Source organism: Botryllus schlosseri, chromosome 13 (assembly GCF_051294905.1).
Source record: "Botryllus schlosseri isolate E-star chromosome 13, Bs_hap1, whole genome shotgun sequence".
NCBI classification, from domain to species: Eukaryota; Metazoa; Chordata; class Ascidiacea; order Stolidobranchia; family Styelidae; genus Botryllus; species Botryllus schlosseri.
In genome coordinates, this window is record NC_137248.1 from 16,145,091 (window position 1) to 16,167,614 (window position 22,524).

General features: G+C 40.1%; 2 protein-coding genes and 1 long non-coding RNA gene across 6 annotated transcripts in view; 2 read left to right on the forward strand and 1 right to left on the reverse strand.

Annotated features, from left to right (window-relative positions):
* Positions 1-12,635, forward strand: part of LOC145453215 (uncharacterized) — a 184,652-nt gene extending 172,017 nt beyond the window's left edge. For 3 of the 4 annotated variants that reach the window (XM_080331196.1, XM_080331194.1, XM_080331195.1), the window contains 3 exons: positions 3,721-3,825; positions 8,497-8,601; positions 12,201-12,575. In XM_080331196.1, the coding sequence (XP_080187322.1) occupies positions 3,721-3,825; positions 8,497-8,601; positions 12,201-12,353 (363 nt within the window). In that variant the 3' untranslated portion in view covers positions 12,354-12,575. Of the gene's footprint in view, positions 1-3,720; positions 3,826-8,496; positions 8,602-12,200 lie in introns of all 4 variants that reach the window. The other variant, XM_080331193.1, reaches the window with a different exon arrangement.
* Positions 12,636-13,842: 1,207 nt separating this feature from the next.
* Positions 13,843-14,556, forward strand: LOC145453274 (uncharacterized). Its single transcript, XR_013919689.1, has 2 exons — positions 13,843-13,881; positions 13,937-14,556. It is a non-coding gene; the product is annotated as an uncharacterized LOC145453274 (long non-coding RNA).
* On the reverse strand, positions 14,058-16,589 carry LOC145453262 (myb/SANT-like DNA-binding domain-containing protein 3). Its single transcript, XM_080331258.1, has 3 exons — positions 15,768-16,589; positions 15,505-15,696; positions 14,058-14,961 (listed from the first exon to the last, which is right to left on the reverse strand). Exons 1-2 carry the CDS (start codon positions 15,983-15,985, stop codon positions 15,618-15,620), a joined length of 297 nt encoding a protein of 98 aa, XP_080187384.1. The 5' UTR covers positions 15,986-16,589; the 3' UTR covers positions 14,058-14,961; positions 15,505-15,617.
* Between the last annotated feature and the right edge of the window lie 5,935 nt (positions 16,590-22,524).

The window sequence follows — 22,524 nt, forward strand, 5'->3', positions numbered from 1 at the left end:
CTACTGGTAAATCTGATTACGTGGGCTGAGAGGACAAAAAGTTTATGGTGACATATATATGTAATTACCACCTTTTCATTCACGCATTATAGAAAATTTTGGCACCTAGGGCGACCAGGCCACACGAACTTTGCTGGCCATCGAAATCACGCTACGGGGTTCTTGGGGGCGAAGCCCTCAGAAGTTTGGGATATCACACTATGGGTGCGCAAGGCAATCGTTTTTAGGGGGTTGAAGAAGTGCTGTTACGGCCCTCCCTCTTACTCATTGTCTTTATTACATTCCTTACAATATGAGGTTGCGGGGCGCTGGAGCACGATAATCTTTGAAAGGAGGCGCTGGAGGAAAAAACGTTAAGAACCACTGGTGTATACTTTGCGAGGAAGCTTCGGGTTAGATGGACGATTTATAGCCCATTGACGATAGCGTGTAGCCAACCTGGCCAAGATGATTAGAAATCTATAACAGATTGACAATGTACTTATAGTTCCTACAATGTTGTGGTCTGCTTCCTTCAAATTAATTTATGCCATATTACGACCGTAACGCAACTGCAAAAGCTACATCGACAATCACCGAAGAGATACTTTTAAGAGACTTGCGTCATTCTTACGTTGGCAATCACGTCAAAATCAGTTGTCAAATCTCCAGCAGTCACCGAACATGAGAGAGCAGTATCGACAACCATGAATTTCCACCCTCCGGCTATTTTCGAGGATTGCGTGAATCCTGTGCGATAAATCCAATTCACTGTTAAGCTTAATTCCCATCAATATAGTCAAGGGTTGACTTGCGAGATGTAAACCGACATTGATTCGCAAGTTGCAGGAATGTAGAGCTTTGATCAAACCATATCGGCATCGACAACGCAGATGAATGTGTCTCTGATATTGATATATCAATGTGATAAAACAGCAAATTGCCTTGTTCCCCTTTATCCATCAACGGAGCTGCGCGCTGTCTATTTGAGTAATTTATCTCGCGTCGTCTTGGCCCATGTTAGTTAAACTTGCTAACCGGGATTCTTCGATAATTCCCAAAACGCGGTATAGCCTCCGGTGTTCCAGATTTGTAATTTGAGGTTACAAGCAAAAGTGCTAGACTCAGCATCTATGTTCCCTCTAAGCTGCGCACGTGCGCAAATGCGCAGTGCTGACACGATCCGATGTAATGACCTTTCTTTTATTTTTATTTTTTAGTCGTTACGCACTGTTGTCCGAAGGTATGCGCAGTAGGGCTGTTTAAAAATAACTTTTTTTCCCGGATTCCAGCCATTCACTGATTAAATTGTCAGGTTAACCTAAAAAACGCCACACACCTAATTTGGTTCTATTCCGACAAGTATAGGACTCCACAGATCCAATTAAAATTTTTAATTTATTAGGGAAAATTGAAAAAAAAAGTTTTTCAAATTCTTCTGCCAACCCCATGAAATTGTTGAGCTGTCTTCAAAGACCATACAAAACAAATTTGACTCAATTCCGACCAGTAGAAGCGGAGTTACGCGAGTTTTCGACGATAATCATCGGATTATCCTAGATCGGTCGATAATCCGAAAATTATCCTAATAAATTAAAAGTGTGCGGACTGCGCAGACTTGTCAAAAATTAGCAGGAACTTTGCTCAGCATCGTAATTTTCTGATGTTCATTCAATCGAATTTTTATTCAATTTGGAAATACTTTTAGCACGAACGATCCTCCATATGAAACATTTGACGACGTAATCTCCTATTCACGAAATCACGTTCCGAATGAACTCGACCGGCTTAGCGGTATTTCAGAGATGAATTTCCAGTTTGTTTGTTTTGTGGAATTCATGGTATTTGTCGACTGCTATGGTCATGTACACCAGGCCGACATTTTGCATTTTTCCCGTAGCTGCCGACTTATACCACGGTCAAGTTCTAGACCAGAGGTGGGCAAACTACGGCCCGCGGGCCGCATGCGGCCCTCCACACCATTCTGTGCGGCCCGCGAGAGTCTGAAGAAATTTAATAAAAATATTGATAAAATGCGTACTAAAAATCGAAATATTGTAGGGACTTTATTAAACTTTTTCTTAGTATATTTCACCATGATAATCCTAAGGCAGTGGTTTTCAAAACTGGGGGCTCACCCACCTTGGGGGCGTCAAAGCATCTGAAGGGGGGCGCGAAGCTGAGCTCGAATGAAAAAAATTTTCGCGCTCCGCGCGATTTACATGCCGTTCATAATTTATGCTCTGTATTTAGTCTGAATTTCACATTGAAAAATCTCTCATCCACAGTCGTAACCTTCAATGCCATCAAATTATCCGTTAGGTTTGCAAGTTGCTGGCTAGTTAGGTTGCTGGTTGAGTTTTGTGACATGACGATAAGGGGAACGCGAAAGCTTTTACCATCATAAAGGGGGGGGGGGTGGGGGGCGTGTCTTAAAAAGTTTGACAACCACTGTTCTAATGTAAATATACTTCCTATATTATTTTTTATGTTTAATTTCTGGCGCGATAGCCCGATATCAAGGTCCACGCAGTTTGAAAGGTTTCAACTGCTAAAAATCACAGAAATCTGAACGAGATTGACAATTCGGATCACGGGTATGATTTCAGATTGGCCACCCCAGTTTTAATTTTTTCCGTGATGTGCTTATAAAAAAGGAATCGCGCGTTTCTTAGGTAGATTCGCTCTCTGTATGCGTAGAATCGGGGTATTTATATATTATCTACACATAGTAGAAGCGTGTTTGAAGCTAACATGGTTATGATGGTTACAGAATTGTGCGTCCTGGAACTGAACCAAAAGTGGAATTAGTAAATCTATGAACAGATCGATGCTCACTGATTTAAATTTCAATCCTGTTCTAAGAATCGAGACAACCGACTTTCATCTCTATAGTTTTGACAAATTGGTTATTGACCGGCCCATGAAATCTCGCCACTGTTTCTGACGCGTGTACGTTGTACGATATCATCAAAGCAATGTCTGGATTGGCATATATATTATCTCCATGTCCTCAACATATAATTAAATACCAATATTGCGTTTTGGTTTAGAATCCCAATTTTATATAGTGCGGCCCGCGAATGGATTCAGTTGTTGAATGCGGCCCGCGAGCTCAAAAGTTTGCCCACCCCTGTTCTAGACTGTTTTAAGACACCGCTTACGCGGATGAGTTGGCGTGGAGGAGCCTAGATAAACCTCCAACACTTAGCTATAGGAATTCTGAAGTCGACCTCGGTCAGAGTCGAACCCGCACCCACTGGTGTTGCAGCCGCGGATTATGCTATCGCGCTATCTCGCCACATGCACACCCAGTGTAATGCGCTGTAAAGCAATGTTCATTAGCCTTATTGAGGTTGCGAGCGATAAACTATAGAAGCAAATTTTGCTGACTGGAAAAACATATTGTAATCAAAACAAACTATAAGCACCTCAAAACAAGGAATTATATTTTCAATTTGATGAGACATTTTCTTTACCCTTCAGGTGTTACTAAGATTGTTCTATTGATGTTTCTTCCATCATAGTCCCAGTAAAAACACAAAATATATTTGAAAATTGGATTTTTTTGAAAGGTAATGCGATTTCGTTGTTTGCTAGATATACGTGGCTTAATTATACAGTCTAATTTCCTAAAATGTTTCTATGAAAAGTGCTATTAGCTGAACTACGGATATAGAGTAACTACGCACTGTCGGTTCTCGTCGTGTTGCTTTACCTTTTATGTATCTTATTACAAAGACTGAAATCATCACGACGCAGCCAGGCGCTTACCCCGCGAAGTACCGACCTCGAGTGCCACCAAGTACTCAGCAAAACACCAACATCGACAGCGGCGAAGTACAGGTGACATGACTGTGGTGTAAATTTGATGCATGTGAATGGCCTACCATATATCGCATCTTGGACAGAGGTGGTCAAAGTAGTTAAGAAAGCTACTCAAGTAGAAGTAGAAGTAGCGACGAAAAAAATCTACTCAAGTACAAGTAGAAGTACTTCTTCCATGAGCAACCTAAAACTACTTGAAGTAGAAGTAGAATTGACTGACTTTAAAAGTACTCAAGTAAGTAAGTAGTTGTGAAAACGATCCTAATTCGTTCACATGGATTATAAAATGGTGCAAATTGAGTTATGCGAAAGGAGACGAGCTTGATTCATATTGATGCATACCAGCAGGTATCCATTTTCGATAGCATAAGCATTCGTCCACATCATGGGACGAAAATGATAGTATTGATATGGAAATGCGATACTAATCCTCTGTTTACTCAAACAGCACGTTTTATAAATTATTATGGTATTGCGCACTCCCCCATATTATAAGGCCTGTAGTTTAGTCGAAGAGCAATACGAAGATATTGTGTTGGATGCGGTGCAAACACTTTGTGCGATTAGTAAACGTTATCAAGAATATATGGTGGACAGTAAAAAATGCTATATTGTGTAGCTTTATTTCTGGAAATTGAAGGCATTACTACACTTGTTTTTATACTTCAAGATGTATGTTATCCAATCAAAAGAACTGATATTAGAAATCGAAATATATGGTACTGGGAATTGAAAGTTAAATATAAATCTAAAAACGGAACATGTATTTAATGTCTTTAGTCCAGAAAGATTCGAAGGTTCGTATGCTAAAACAGCTCTAAAACTAAAAAAAACTCAGAGTCCACTTTTCCAGATTAGGACACGCCATGGACAGCTACATTACGGTATGATAAGTAAATGCTAGATTGCGAAACATCAGTTTCAAACGTAATGATAAGCCATATATACTGTGATGAAATATTTGATATGGCGAAGGGCGACAATGCGGTGTGAACGGAACCACGCCAACCCGTTACCAATTATATTCACCGATACTCCGCAGTCACTGCGCGCGAAGCGCGACGAAAATTCTGGGCTCAACTCAACTTTTATGAAAATTAAATGTCGAAACTACGAGAAAACAGCCCCGAAATTTCTCAGGCTTTTTTCCTGATTAGAGGATTAAACTACTTCTACTTGACAAACTGAAAATAGCGAAAAGTAAGTAAGTAGATCACAAAATATTATGAAGTAGAAGTAGAAGTAGTGAAATTCAGATCTACTTGAGTAAGTACCAGAAGTAGAGGGAAACTACTTGAGTACTTCGAAAAAGTAGAAGTACTTCGTTACTGACCACCTCTGATCTTGGAGTAGGATAGGCAGTTGAAATGCATCATTATCATATCATTATTTCAACGCACGGAATCCACCATTCAACACGATATGAGACGGAAATGATTCTCTTTACGAAATGACTTTCAGTAACCTGACCTCAATATTGTCCAGCAACATCAGCTTTAAGTAACGCAATCGATAAATAAATTCGAATATATACAGAACAACCTCGGTTGAATAGTTTAAGTGAGGTTGCACCTGAATCGATTTCGAAATCATCAATCGGGTTTAGAGCAACGATTGCGAAATAAAGGATTTGTATGATCAACCCGGGTACAGCGCTATTCAAACTTACCACTGAATGCAAAAAACATGAATTTACAATGTACATAATAAATAGAAACTTTCCTTTCCTGTAGCAATGCGGCTACTGGTTGGAATTGAACCAAATTTGGTGTGTAGGCTTAAATAAGGTAACCTAACAATTTTATGAAGTAGCCAGTACGATTTGAGAATAAAAGTTATTTTTGGAGAGCCCAAATATACAGCAAAAAATCAAGTTCAGTACAAATCAAATCACAGTGCGTTCCCATAGGCATAAGAATGGTCATCGTCTGTACATGAAGCTTGGCTCGGTATGCATTATACATCAGGGGTTACCATAGCACGTGGACCACGACGTCATATTTTGCGGACAACGATATGATTTATGATATTTTAGGAATCCGAAGTAAATAATTTTGAAATGCTGAAATTGATTTTGGTTTCAAATTATTATTGTTGTTTTCAAAATAAGGTATTCTCCCGTGCCCAAAAACACTATTCCTCACTAACTGAAAGGGCTTCGTCGATGTCAACTGCATACCATCGTTGGAGTGCCAGCTGATATGAATGATCAATGAGTAGGGCTGAGCAAAATCGAATACCTGAATGATTCAATTTTGGATCATTTATTACGCTTCGTGTCGAGTTTTCCAATGTGATGCATTATGACGTCACAACAGCATATACCATGTCAAACTTCAAACATGTACCTTTGATGCCACCACCAAGAACATAATGCCTGTTATCTATCACATTAAAAATACCTTGTTATTTTTTTCGACCATACCGATTTCATTTCACTTCTTGACAATTCCGTGGCATCATCATGACTTCGGAAATGTGTTATTTCCAGAAACGTTGGTAGTTTTGTACTATGTCTCGTATGCTGCGGCACGGCCAATCAATTTTTCAAGTCTTCCTCAGTAGAAAATATTATCAAAACTATTATTCTCGATGGTAAATTAACTATTAGTTGCGAAGAGCGTATGATATTCATACTCAAAGAAATCATATTATACTTCTCGACTCGATTCATCAAATTCAATACTCAATTCAGACTCGAGTGCTCGAATCATTGTTTCCATCCCTATCTATGAGCCTATTGCCTTGGTGGGCAATAGACCAGACGCTGCCAAGACCGAAACGCTTAGAAACGACCTAGGGCTTCCCCACAAGACTTTCAGCAATTAACTTGTCTGGGTACGCCAAAATAGCGATTCCTTAATCGCTGAAAAGCGTTGTCAGGTATCGTGCGCAGCTCAAAGTTCTATATAAAATAAAGTTGATAATATGGATAAATATTGTTGTATTTGTACTTCTTTCACAATATAATACTTGTTTTGTGGTAACCATGCCCATCGCCCATGTTGATGAGCACAACGTTTAACTAACTCAAAGTTTCAGATTGTGGTGGCAAAACATGTGTGACCTATTTTTGTTGAGAAATTCGATTCTTGTGGCCAGCGGCCTCTACGAAATGTGAAAATGGCACCGCGACCCGTTTTGGGCTGACGACCCCTATACTGTACAAGTGTACAATGTATACATACATGCATGGGCCATGAACGTGAACAAGCCTGTGGTAATGGTTTCTTTTTCTTTGTTGCTGTTGTGTTTGTGATGGAAACTAGGAGGTGGTTCGTAGACTAGAAGCTACCATGCTAGCACGGTTATTATTCGCCACAACAACCTACTATGACTGCATGATGTGGACGAGGGGCAGCCAGCCTTTGTGGCCTAAGGTCCACATGGGATTAACGAATCATTACGCGGGACAATTGCATGTTGATTACCATTTTTTAGTCGTCGAAAAGAAGCGAACCGGATTAGGTAAAGATGAAAACAAGACATATATTACTACGAATCAAAATCGATAGTAAGTATGACGAGAAAACTTGGTGTGCATCCATGCCCTGGCCGCGCGAAATGCTAAATTTATTTGAAGGTCAAAAATAATGTTACTTGTATGTATTGCGGGTCGCCTCTATCATACCGCTGGGATAATTTGGCAAGGACATGATTAATCGGCCCTTGGACATATCAATATCGAGGATTTCGGCGAATATGCGTCAATCCTTTTGCGCAAAGGTTTTATACTGGCGATGTTTCAGCAAGTGCATGTTGGACGAAACGTTCTCTCATAATTACGAATTTGGTTTCCGTCAATTCAGCAAATTGGGCGCATTTTTCATTTTTGATTTTCATGATTAGGCACAAATTCTAAATGAAAGAAATCAAATGACATGCCACAGAATATTTTACTGTATGGTCATATACGATAAACTACGAAAATTGTGGCTGGCCTTTGGCTACTCCAATGCTTCGGAACCGATATTTTAGTCAACAATGTTCCACATTTCGCATGCAGGTTTATCAAATTTTCGAATGGCCTTGCATGTTAACAATTTCTTTTTTGTTGTTGATATTATACTAATTTCGAGAATCACCTCGCGGGCCACTCAAAACCCTCTCACTAGCCAGATCTGCCCGCGGACCACGGGTTGGCCGCCCCTGATGTAAGCAATGCTATGGCGACATGAAGCACTGGATTTCTCTGCGCGAGAGGGTTATTGTTGTAACTCGCTGCAAAATGCCGCGGACAAAGAAGCATTTTCAGGAAAACTATCAATTGGATAACACTTGAAATTATATCAATTGAAACATTCAACAAATTAAATTAGAGTTACAATTAGATCAGAGACAGATTTCACAGTGGTCAATTCATCGTGTATTATTGCATCATGATTGCACTTTCACTACCATTTTGACCATTTGAGATGAATGACTTCAATTGTGACCTGATCACGTGGAAAAATATCATAGTATTATGAGTTGATGGAATTGGTTTTCCGAAACTAATGCATATTTTGTAGGGATGATCTGAACGTCTTAAAGGTAATGGTTCGTGTGAGCGCGAACTTGTCTGAAAGCTATGTACTTTAGCTTTCAGAAGTACAGTAAGATAGTTTATATCTAAAGCCAGTAAAATTGAATTTGCCAACCTCCGTACCCGCTCTCCGCATAAATTTATATGATGACTTCATTTTTCAGGCTCCGCCCGAATTGTATGTTCCGAATGAAATGGGATGCTCAATCTTCACCACATTCTGCTGCTGCCTGATTCTTGGTATAATCGCAATGATTTTTGCGAGCCAGGTATACAAAGTGAATACATCACAATATAAATTATTCCGCGTAGTACTTCATATCGTGGTTGCCCGCTACCTTGGACGCCAAGTCCAAACAGACTGGAATTTATCTATTATTATCGATGAAAAATGAGTATAGAAGCGCATCCTTAAAGGATCTCTTTGCGCCATCACGATCTGGGATAGGTTAACGATAGAGTACATTCATATTATGCTACGAGAATACCGTACTCCTAATGTGCATAGTAGACAGTATTAATAGTTTTCGTAACGTTCTACCCGCCTATCTAACATACCCAACTTCATATCGTAGTTTTTCTTGATGGGGAAGTAGTCCGGTGCATTGAAAAATTGTTTGTGCTATGCATGGCGTTTGTCGACTACGATGGTCATTTACGTGAGTTCAATTGTCTTCATTTTTATTCCATAGCTGCCCACTCGTGGCACGGCCCACTCTAGGCTTTTATAAGACACCGCTTGCTCGGATGACCCTCCTTGCCTGTAGATTAACATCCAACACTTAAGTAGGAATAATGGAGTGAAGATCAGGGCTGCTCATAAATACCTTTTTTCGGATTCTAGCCATTCACTGATTAAATTGCCAGGTTACCCTAAAAACGCTGGACACCAAACTTGATTCAATTTTAACAAGTATAAGCCGACGCAGAGCCAATTAATATTGTTAATTTATTTGGTAGAATTATAAATATAATTTTTCAAATTTTTTTTTCAATTCCATGAAATTGCTGAGTTGTCTTCAGAGACGATGCAAAACAAATTTGACTCAATTGCAACAAGCGAAGTTATTTGAGTTCTTCGTTGATTATTTTCGGTTTATCCACCAACCAAGCATAATCGCATTACTATCAACGAGAACTCAAATAACTCCGCTTCTACTAGTTGGAATATAGTAAAATTTGTTTTGCATCGTCTTTGAAGACCACTCAACAATTGCATGGGGTTGACAGAAAAATTTAATTATTTTTTTCATTTTCCCCAATAAATTGAAAATTATAATTGACTTTTCGGCTGCTTATACTGGTTAGAATTGAATCAAATTTGATGCGCAGCGTTTTTAGGGTAACCTGAAAATTAAATCAGTGAATGGCTGGAATCCGGAGAAAATGTTATTTTTGAACAGTGACCAGCATGGCTACTAATATATTTTATTTGCACGATATGTCAACACAACTACAACACACACACTGTCCATCGTGTCAATATTGCCATCCTGTAATAGTGAAGAATGCTCATTTAGCCGTTAAGCCAGTAAACAATAATACCGAGGAAGGAAGTAGGTATGGCGTGAACGTGAGGGTTCACGTTCGCGTTCTGTGTGTGAACCTCAGAAATTTAGAGGTTCGCGTTCACAACGAACCTTGGTAGGATCTGCACTATGAACCTTTTTTCATATATTAAAATTTTTACTCCATTATAACATATTTGGTTGAAATTTATTGCATTTCAACTGCGGACCAATCTACACACGGTGCTGGCAGTACAGAAAAAATCTACACTGAACTAGCATGCACCTTGACAATCTCAAAAATTTTACTTGCTTTCTTATAAAAGTTTGCTCGAAATATCCAGCTTTTCGTCTGTGAATATTTAGTGACTCTCTGCTGTGAGCTTGACCCGCAATCACACAACATCAAGAGCGAAATACATTACATGTAGTCAGCAAATGATGTTTATTCAACCACTCAATGAGATTGATATTGTCTTCTGATGTCAAAAATCTAGCAGGCGTACGGGGTCAATCTTGACTTCATATGTTTACTGTATCATAAAATCAAAATCCGTGCGATTGGGATGTTGGCTACTGCTGTATAACTTGGTAATGGGGTAATATCGGTAGCAAGTATAGAACCCCGTTTTGCACTCTGCTCAATATCAATGTAGCAATAGTCAGACGCCGAATACATTTTCCGTTCTGGCCTAGACCGCCAAAGTGTAAGCTTACAGTGCCTTGCAAGTCCTCGTTGAAATTTTTGGCAAAGCAACGGAAGATATAGATTCTATGGAATTAATATATCTTTTGATTGACCCAGTTGATAAATTTACCGAGGTTTAAAACGTGAATATGTACGTCAGCATTGTCGCATTATGTGACCCGAGTCGTCGCTAGCTATCGTGTACATTATTATAGCCTATCAGTTCACTGAAAAATAAGGTTGGAATTACCAATATCACGTGACGTCATGAGGTTCACACCATCCCTAGAAGGAAGACACCGATCCCAACTGATATGCTTGAAATATTCAATCAATTCAAGGTTTAACTACGCACTCTGTCTGATTTTAAGGCCCACGAACGATATTGCGTCGTCTTACATCAGGAGTGGGCAACATACGGCCCGCGGGCCGGATCCGGCCCGCGAAGGGATTTTGTCCGGCCCGCGGATAGTTTTCCGTCTTATATGATAATGTGGCCCGCGGCTAGTCTGCCGAGATTCCCCGCTACTTGCTTACTACGTCAAATCTTAGTGACTGTTATTATATACATACATGTGCTTGATGTGCAGTGCATTGTGCACTGCGCTGCGTGCGATAATGGAGCTTACGCTTCAGTTCGTCGAAGCGGGAAGACATGCATTATAGGAATTTACGATGTACTCAACCCTAATATCATTTGTGGTAATCATGTTGTTTGTCGACTACAATGGTAATTTACGCCAGGCCGATATTTCTTATTTTTGATTCCGTAGTCGTCGACATGTGGCACGGCACACTTCTAGGCTTTTGTAAGACACCGCTTATGCCAGGGGTTGCCAACTCAAAATGGGACGCGATGCACTTTTCAAATGTCGTAGAAGTCTCGGTCCGCGTGAATTCAATATCGAGATAAAATAGGCCACACAGTTGAACAACGACCCTATCTCGTCACCTACTCAGCCCTAATTAATTGATATCTTGGTAAATTTGGGGTACCGGGATTATCGAACGCCTTGAAATCTTAATTAGTGATTGCACCGTGTGTTGATTGATCAGAGAGAAGCAGACATGGCGGCGCCTGTATGACAATGCTGTTCTCAAATCCAAATTGTCTTCGTCATTATCGGCGAGAAATGGCTTTGAAGTGACATTGCTGTCGTTAAAATACATTTGTTAAATACGATTTACACCTTGTATATGTGGATAAATGGGAGACTAATGTATCGATTGAGCAATCTGGCCCGCCAAGTACTCAATTTTCCTATATCCGGCCCGGCGACTGGAGAAGTTGCCCGCCCCTGTCTTACATGTATGGCTAGTACGACATAGCATAGCCAATGGTCATTGGCCTTACTTATTAGTCATCTGGTAAATATTTCGCCTTAAATCAGCAACTTCAAATGTTGCATTTAAAACAATGTGGGCAAGTGCACTAGATCCCCCTAAAACAGTCCTCAAATATGGAAATCAACATTTTTATGTACCATTGTAGCGTAGCAGTTCAATGAGGTATCAAATCCGCAGTTAGATGTGCTGAGCGTTGAGCAGTGTTGCTCAATTATTCATGTATTCAATTACTTGTTATTTTATTTTCAACCCCTCGCTTTATTTTGTGAACAATGCTTCCGCCCAATCGTAATCTGATGATAACAACGGAGTTCTGATTTTACAGGCGAATGGATTGAAGCACGTCGATCCTCAAAGAGCGCTAGCGAAAGCGAAGACGGCGAAAATTCTCAACTTATCGGCGATAGTCCTAGGCATTAGTAGCATCGTAGTAGTTGTGGTGCTGCAATATGCCGTGTTGAATCGGAGATATTACTAATTGAATGATATATCTGGTGATGAACATTTACGAATCCGGGCATAACGCGCATGTTTGTTCCGCACTCAAAATGTCGCTATGTGGTGTACCTCGCTTTCTTAAGTAAATATGAAGTGTTGCATTTTCTGATTGCTTATTGCAAGGTGATATTCCGTTTTGGAAGTTGCAAGTCGGTATCTGTTGAGCTCTGATTTTGTAAATAATTTTTTCACGCTTCTAAAATCGTTGTGTTATGTAGAATGATTTCAGAATATATCCAGTTCTTGGGATTTTGAACCACCAGCTCTGAAGACATATCGGGGTGACTTGACGGTACGATCAAACAAAGATTTGAGTATAACATCTCGAGTTGATTTACAATTTTTTGGATGTCAGAATCATTCGTTCGGTATCTGTCATAAAATGATTCTAATCCCGACTGAACATTCCCCGAATAGCTACCGTAAAATGCCATTAGTTGACTCGGTCTCGAGGTTACTCGGAACTCGGAGGTACGTTTACGAGGAAATCGAAAGGTTATTGAATACGTTACTGTACTTCCATAAGCATTCTGGACCTCTAAGGCCCGTATTCAAAGAGACGCCTCGAACTCAAACTCAAGGCTTGCTCGACGGAGTAAAGGCTGAGTTCGACTCCATTGGAGTAGCTCCTTGGTATTCAAAGACATTTTCTAGCTTTGCTCAGTTTCGAGTCTTACTCGACACGTCTGGCATCATTCGCAACTGTGCGCTGTGCGCTCGCTCGGTATGAACTGTTAAGATGCCGGGTTGGAATCCCGGTACGTTTAGAGTAATGTATTTGGTGTGCAGTATCACACCGCGAGGACAGTTAGTAGAATGTTTAGTGTGCACGAGACACCGATCCATATTGGCAGATAGGTATACGGTACGTGTTTCATTCCTTTCAGATGAAATAGCTATTGACATAGATATGTTAGAATATTACATGCAAGTGAATGGAAACAGGCTGCAGCAAGTACGGAAGTACCTTACAGATTTTGATAATCCCGTGGAATACATCACTGAGGAACTGTGTTCTGATCGCTATAGGCTTACGAAAGCCGGTGTTAGTGGATGATGGAGATCCTACATGACCTTACCAGCCCATCCAACAAAGGCCTGCCCCTGCCCCCGTTATTGAAGTTCCTTGTTGTTTTGCTCTTTTACGCCACAGGAAGCTTTCAAGTTGTTGCTGGGGAACTGGAACATGTGCCCCAGCTCACCGTTGGTTGGTGGACTGGTGCAGCTGGACAGTATTGCCATCTCATAAAAGCTCAGCTTCAGCATACATCAAATTCCCACAAGGTGAAGTCGCAGCCAATGAGGCCACACGATTTTACGACAAACAGCTGCCGAACAAGCTTCTAATATCCTCCAGAATAACTATAGAGAGGACTTTTGGAGTGTGGAAGAGCGTGTTCCCCTGCTTATCACTGGGTCTACGGGCGACACATCAATGACTGTGGTCGATGTTCACAGCAGTGTTATATGTTCACAGCAGTGTTATACAACTATGCCAGAAAGAACAGGTAATATATTTCTTGATTTTTTTAATATCAAGCGCTTAACTCCCTTCAAATTTAGGTGCATCATCAACAATAAAACAAATCTCTCTGTCATCCCATAAGAAGTTGTAGAGGCACCGAGAGATGTCCGAGGCTCCCTGAGAGGCCTAGCTCGGAGACGACGGATCGTAGAAACCCACTTTACGAATGAAATTTAATTTGTTATCACAACTAAAGAAACTGCGGTATCACTTGTATGGAACCTAACGAAATGGTACAGTGTAGAAAGAAAAGAAGTGGAACAGTAACTATCAATAATCCACGGTTACATGAGCATAGCGAAAAAAGCATAAATATCACGGTGCGGTGTTGCAAGTCAAGGCTTATGCAGTTAAACGGGCATAGCAAAAGAAACGTATTGATGTCACGGTGCTGCAATTAGAGGCATAGTAACTATCAATAATGCACGGTTAAAAGGGTATGGCACAAGAAAAGCATTCATGTCACATTGCTGCAAGTACAATCATAGTAACTATCAATAATCCACAGTTAAATGGGTATGGCACAAGGAAAGCATTCATGTCACATTGCTGCAAGTACAAGCATAGTAACTATCAATAATTAACAGTTAAATGGGTATGGCACAAGGAAAGCATTCATGTCACATTGCTGCAAGTACAAGCATAGTAACATCAATAATGCGCAGGTAAATGGCACAAAAAAATATTTGCATCACGGTGCTGCAAGCAGAAGCAATGAATCTTAAATTGAAAGCTTTTATGAAGTAGGTAGACCAGTTTCTAGTGGGACTGGTGAAGGCAAGCCTTCAAGCTTTTGCCTTGCATCTGCTATCAACAGCTGCTTGGTCACAAGTACCGACTGCAGATCAGCAACGGACTGCTGCTTCTCTACTAAGAGCCTTTGCTGTTGCAAGCAGTCAATTTCTAATTTAATCTTTTCTTTTTTCAACTCATGCTCCAAGAACATGGCATCCGATATGAAGTTGTTAACTTCAGCTCTTTTTGGTTTCTTTCTTGGCATCTGTCTTTTCCGTTTCTTTCACCACCGGCCTTGAAGCCGGAGTTGCAGTCGTGAAACTTACATCTGAAATTGGGATATATGATATAGAAAGCACTCATTGCATAGCAAATGCGTATAAATTCTAAATAACTTATATATGCTTATAAAGCTTTGCTCAGAATGTTAGTCATGACATATATGTATCTGTATATATTTACACAGATTTTAGTTAACGCTCATTAATAATAAACAATATGGATGTCATCAACATCACATCGTGGATATGCCCCATTGCCCCAGACCCTGATCACCATTGACTGGCTGTAGTCCTCAACCTCATGACTATCAATCAATGCGCAGTGCTAATTCTGGTCAGTGTTAGCTTTCGGGTTTGCGAATATAAGGTTTTACAGTTATTATTCGGAGCGATTTTGGAGGTAAGGCACAAATTTGGTATGTACAGGAGTCGCAGCTAAGCGGTAACCCAACACGCAGCAAAACCTACATTACCAGAGTCAGCGATGCTCAAATATCAACAGCGAATACCGTTGACTACTAATAGTGGGGATCACTGAGTTGATATGGTGCTTTTATCAATGAAGTGTCCATTAATATGGAATACCGTACCTGAAGATGTCGATGCTACGGAAACGTCCACAAACACCACTTGGTCAGAATCAAAATCATTCTGGAGTGGTTTGAGTTGTTTCCGGTATCATGCTATGGATCATTTGTGACATCTATGGTACTGCCTTGGTTGGAGGACCTCCGCCAGTTGCAGCCAGGTGGGCACGTTCCTCTGTTATATCTTCTTTTGATCTGTTGAAATGCATACGCTATGCATTAGAACTGGCCTCGGCATATTCCTAGAATTTCATCAAAAATCTTACCTCGCCTTCATGTTATTCCAACATCTTTTAAGCTGCTTGGATGATACCTTTTGAGCATCCGGGAAGGAATTGTATTGAACGGCAAGATCTTCCCATGCAGCATTTTTCCTTTGGATAGAATTTCCATCATTTCTTTTATCCTCAAGTACATCCAGCTTTGCGCTTACAAGAGTCATAAGACGGCTCTTGTCAGCCAAACTAAACCTTAATTTTGACATACTGTAACTGTAACTGGAAAAATGTTTCCGTTGAAATCCAACATTATAGTTTGCTTTACCTAAACATTATCATGTGGCAGACACATCGAGAAAACTGCGAAAAAGCAAGGCTTGTATGAATACTACCACATCACTGCCATACTTCACAACTACCATTTCATTGATACACAGTACACTATTATACAGCTTACTAAAGACAGATATTACATGAAAATGATCGAACTCTGTGGACTTTACAATGTTCTATACCGGTATAGTTTACCATTAAGATCATAAATACGATTAATATATGTGTACAGCCCATCATCCCGCAGCATACTACCAAAAAAGTCAGTGCAAAGCGTTCGAGTAAAGCCTTGAGACTGCCCCCGGCTCGACTCGGAAAACGCACACTCGACAGCCAAATTCTCAGCTCGCCAGCTACCGCGCATCGTCTCTGAATACCAAACAGCTCGAAGTCGAGCTCGACAGACCGCGAAGTCCGTCTCCAGCCGTGCTCAAACTCATTCTCGAGTTGCGCTCTCTGAATACCGATTGTTACGCAATTTTGACGCAAAGTGAGTTTGAGCACTGAGTAAGGTTTCTTGAATACGGGCCTAAGTCACGTTCAGCTGTTTCACTTCTTCATTTTCGAAAAGGTTAATTCCGTTGTCAGCTATTATCCGTTATAGCCGACAGGATAATCAAAACATGTTAGTAACTATAGCAAGGCGTATATAATACCGGAAATTCGAAAGAATAAATGAAGATTCTTGTTAATTTCGACAAGCTGGTTTAGGTATGAAATGTCTATCAATATTTCAAAATCAATATGTAGTTTCTTGCGACTTCTACACTTCGTTGTAAATAATACAAATATAGTCATTAGCGGGGCTGTGGAGTCGGTAAATTTTACCACCGACTCCGGCTCCGACTCCGACTCCACACATTTTCAATATACCGACTCCGACTCCTGAGTCTTTAAACGTACCGACTCCGACTCCGACTCCGACTCCGACTCCAGCATTATTACCAATTTAGTTCGAAAATTATATGCCACATTGTCGGTTGAATGACTATCATACAACCATTAAACATATGCAAACATATGATTAACGGTGGCATGCTAAATTGTTTCATTGTGGAACAGCTCGAATTATCCACATTGCAATTAACATGAAAAAAAGATTTGCTAAATATCTTTCCTGATTCAAGTTTTTATAACATGGACTCTCTAATATCCTGAAATGGATGAATCATACAAATATGGCAGATATCTAATCCTGTAAAATAAAAATGCAGATAAAAAATCCAAGTGTAGCTCTTGTGTATGAGTCAGCAACTAATAAAGAGATTGAACTTACTAATTTTGTCATTACACACTATCCTGATGACAAGCACACACACTCTTACTACTAATAGACATTGGTCGCAAATGGAATTTAGTTAAGTAGTCAAAGACCATAGCCTATGTCTAGTCTACATGTACTTAATCAAGTATTCAAGGATTGGGACTTGTAGTCTGTCTTAATCATTTGTTTAACCCAGACAGCTAAGCTACACTACGAATATTTTTAATTTTATCAAATAGGAAGCATCGTTTGGTCATATTTACATCATTTTTACAATTTTACAAAACCAGCCGATGCATTATTGCTCTGTCACAGTATCATGGTATGATTCCAAAAATTGCATCAATTTTCACTGCATCGCGAAAACGCATATTGCGATTTTCTTCCCCTGTGCAACTGATTGTAATTTTCAAGTAATGTCTAATTTTATCTATATCAGGGGTTGGCAACTTTTTCGACCAAAGGGACACATGAGATTTACGAACCATTGCGCGTGCAACTGGAATGTTGATAACCTTTTTTTAGTCGTCCGATAGGAGCGAACCGAATAAGGTAACATTGCAAACAAGACATATATTAATACGCTCTAAAATTGATAACAATATGTCATGCAACTGTGCAGTGCGCAATTAGGCATGGTTGCGCGAAGCGCGAAATTTTTTTGGCAAGATAATGACTAAATTATATCAATAAATATGTTGCTAACATACATTGGGGTCGAATCTGTATACCACTGGGCTCATGTGGCAAGGACAGGATTATTCGACGTTTAGACATAGCAAAATCGACAGTATCACTGAACATGCCTTTATCATTTTGTGCAAATGTCGACGATCTCGATGCAAGTGCACAAGCGAGCCGCATGTTGGACGACAAGATATCTCCTAATTGCCAATATAGTTAGACTCAATTCTGTGAATAATATGTACTTATAATTTTCAGAAGGGGGCTCAAATACTGAATGCAAGAAATCTAGTGACAATGAATCATGCGAAGTACCGAGGAAAATTTCAAGTCAAATAAATCTGCTATGAAAAATTCTACTTTATGGTCATGTACGAAGATCTGGGATAAATGTGGCTGGCCCCCGGATACGCCAATGCGTCACAACTGTTGTTTTAGTCATCATCAAATTTGGCGGTCATGCTAATCAAATTTTGGTTGGCCTTGCAATTGTACCTGATACCGTCGTATGAGTTATTGTTCAAAGAGATCAGGAACATAACAATGTCATAAATAATTTCTAGAATTACCTCGCAGGCCACACCTAATCTGCTCGTGTGCCAAATTTGGCCTGCGTGCCACGGACTGGTCGCACCTGATCTGTATGGTTATTAATAACAGTGATTGGTGGTACATAAAAATTCTATTGAAAATTATTTGAAAGCAAATGTTTCCATGATAGAGAAGTTGGAGTCGGAGTCGGAGTCGAAGTCAGGGTCATTCTCACAAACTCCTACTCCAGTCAGTATTTTCTGACCGACTCCGACTCCAGCTATTATAGTTCTCACGACTCCGACTCCGACTCCGACTCCATGAAGCGAAAATTACCCAGACTCTGACTCCGACTCCACAGCTGGTCATTAGTCATCATCACCTAAGGCTTGGAGTATACCTGTGTGATTCGCATTAACAGTGGCAAATACAATCGAAGCAATCATTTTGATTGATAAATTAACTCACAGTTGTAAGGACATAATTTTGATACTCTGAAGAGTAATCTCTCACTTCTCGAATTGAATCATAAATAATAAATTTAACTTCTCTTGTGTTAGTGAAAAATGCAGTACTCGTTACATAGCGGCTTTATTCTCCAGTTATGTAAACTCTCGTGTCTTTCAAAAGCCACGTAAATCAAACTAAATATTACTCGGAAGCCAGAAGTGATTGACGCTCTTGGCTACATGGAGGCGTCTTGCCTGTTTCCAGTGGCGGCTCGTGAAAAGATTGGGTGGTGGGGCAAGAACCTACAATCCCGGGATTTTACGTCGTGAGGACGTCATATTGACGAATTCTACGACATCAGCGATTCTCAACGTATTTTTCTTCGCGGACCCCCTTTGGACCGTCACGGACCCCCCCCCGGACCCCTCAGTCTTAGTTTAAAGTTACATCTCAATTGTCGTGCAACCGCCATCTGTCTTGTGCAAATGTCAACTGTATGCTCTTGAAAATAACATCATACTATTTATATAGAAATTTGGAAGATTTTTTATTTTATTTCATAGCGAATTAAGTAGCTGCATTTCTTGACATACGCGGTCGTTTCTTGAAAATCCGCGCCTTCGATTTGATGAGAGCGAGTGCCGGAAATCCATTTTCACAAGAATAGGTGGTGGCTAATGTGTTAATAACGCGTGACGCTTCCGGAGACACCTTTGGGTATGATCACAACAGATATAGCACCAAAGTTGAGAAATATATATTTAATGAACATAACGTCCAGCTTAGTCAACTCGAACTAGGAGTTCTTCTTGAAGTTATTCTGGAATGCCCGTAATGTATCTCACAGGAGAAAATGGAATTTTTCAAACATTTTTTTTCCAGAACTCCAACAACAAAACATCTCTAAACAGTATTATATTTGTATCAGTAGGCTATTGACAAGTTGAGCATTAAAATGAACTTGCACAGCAGAATATTCCATCTTGGACGGCCTTTCTGTTTATGTGAGACTACGTGCATGTTACTTGACAATAGAAATACATATGCATCGGTTCTAGGACAGTCGATCCGTCTCGTCATAGGACATTTTGCGGCCTGCACTAAATACCAGGTGTTCTATGCTGGAAGAGTGCCAGAGATGACCATTGGTTAATTTCTAGTGATGTTTTTATAGGCCTATGGTTTCGAGGCTTTTTCCTAGTGCTTTGCAGGATTAAATGCCAGTTCTAAATACAAACAGCTTACATTTTTGGTGGTTTCTGATTTGACGTAATATTCAACTATGAACTGGAGTTGGTCGAAGGGATCGGCGCTGCTACTCTAGTAGCACAAGTAACGCCTTACGCTTCTACTCAATTACAAATAAAAGTAATAACTTCCAAGACATGTGAAAACTATTTCAAGTGGAAGACGAAATGTGAGGTTTGAGGAAGTCAGAACATATCTAAGTATATGTTTGGTCGGTGGGAGGGTGGTCGCCAGGGTTGTGACCAAGTCGCATGGTTCCGAGTCACGAGTCAATCTTACTTTTGTGGTTTTGACTCGAGTCAAGTCGAGTCATTTTCAATTCATCACCGAGTCGAGTCCGAGTCCAAGTCACCGTTTAAAGGGTCAAGTCCGAGTCATGGTGTTATGACTCGAGTCGAGTCCAAGTCACAGTATCGAAGTCATGTTCAACTCATGTTTACAATCCTGCTTGGGTGATATCGAATTCCTTGCTTGCCAAACATGCTCATTTTGTCCATATCAGAGTCTTGTCACGTGTTTATTTAGGCAGTTAAAGGACAGGTCCTGGCCTCATCTACCGATGCTACAGATAACTTCACTAAGTTAGAACTTAAAATCAAATATCTGTCTTGTCAGACTGATACATAACCAATTCAAGCATTCAGTTTTTATGATGAGCTCATAGCTCATAAATAGCTGATAGAGAACCAACGAATTCATGTCTACATACTAGGGGAGATGTGGTACCGATGGATCAAAAATTGGAAAATGATCGCTGGCCCCAAAATGTTCAGCCGAAAACAGCAGATCTTTTGCTGGCTCAGCACTTTGATACAAGCTCTACCTTTCGCGCACATATACATGACTATCCGTCTTTTCAAAAAATATTTATGGACGTTTAAAATTTGTTGCTCGAACGTGTCATCGGTCCCCACCCGGTGGGTCCAATGGCACACGAGCCGGGGTCCTATGACACATATACCCTAAAAAACTCAGATGTGTCAACTTTTCTTGCTCAGTATTATAATCTAAGCTACAGCAAGCCAAGGAGGAATTTTCGGTCGCAACCGTCAAAAAAAAGATTAAATATTGTCTCAAATGTTGTCATAAAATCACGTTTCGATTTAGGCTCGGACTTATAAATTTGAGGGTACATACATATTACCTGAAAATTGACAGTGTGACTTCCAAAGACCTCGTTATAGCGATAGAACATCATATGCAATTATTACATAAAGATTTTCTATACGCAGTCATGCTTCATTTGTTTCATGATTAGTATGCTTGATTATTTTGCTTGATTTGGCTATTGTATCATCGGTCCCCACCCTACTAATTTTGTACATGAATCGAAAAAAATTCCACTTAAGGAAAGTACTGAAAAAAATAATAGGTTCCATTATATAGCCTGATACAAGCCCTAGACTTCACAATAAAAATGATTGCTGGTTTTTTCGTGTTGAAGGTTGCAAAGAAAAATATATATGTCGATCTAAATTTAGTTTACACCCCCCAAAACAAAAAACATCTGTGAGAGACCCCATAGTTCGCGCCCGTCGAATTTTTTTGTATGTGTGGAGAGATGTTGCCAGCATGCAATTGTAGACAAGTTCACGGAGTGTAATCATGGAATTATCATAGAGAATTTTCAAAGTATTTTCGGTCCCAGTGATCCATCGGTACCACATCTCCCCTATCTGATAGAGAACCAACGAATTCACGTCAAGATACCAGCTGATAGAGAATCAACAGATGCATGTTTCTGTAGAGGTATTTACACCAGGCCAGCATGCTGTATAGATACCTTTTGATACTTAAGGTTTTCCCAAATGCATTTGAACAGTCCTATTGTACAAACATCACGCGGTATTAGCCATTCATTATTTCTCACGTGCACAATGCACATACCTAACAAAACCTCAAATGGACAGAGGGTATTGTGTGTTTTCACAGACAGCAGAACAAATCAATGGTGAATTACACTTTAAAAATACCAAAGTGGAAACGAGCTCCTCAGATATATTAGAGCGGCATGGCCTTAGAATAAATCCACCTCTACTGAATACACGTTCCACTAGTGCACTAGATGCAAGAATTGACAAGCATTTTTGAACCACACTGAAGTGCATTGGATACTCATTCTTTGGAGTCGCCTAAAAATGCGCTTTCAAATCTACACATGAGCTTATCAGTCTCTTCCAAGTACTTGACCATCTGCGTCATTGCATTGGCTCTAATTGAACTTTGCTTCGATTGTTTGCTAGTATAATTGAAAAGTCTTACGTACTTTGATTGCGGAGGAAAACCAATGATGAT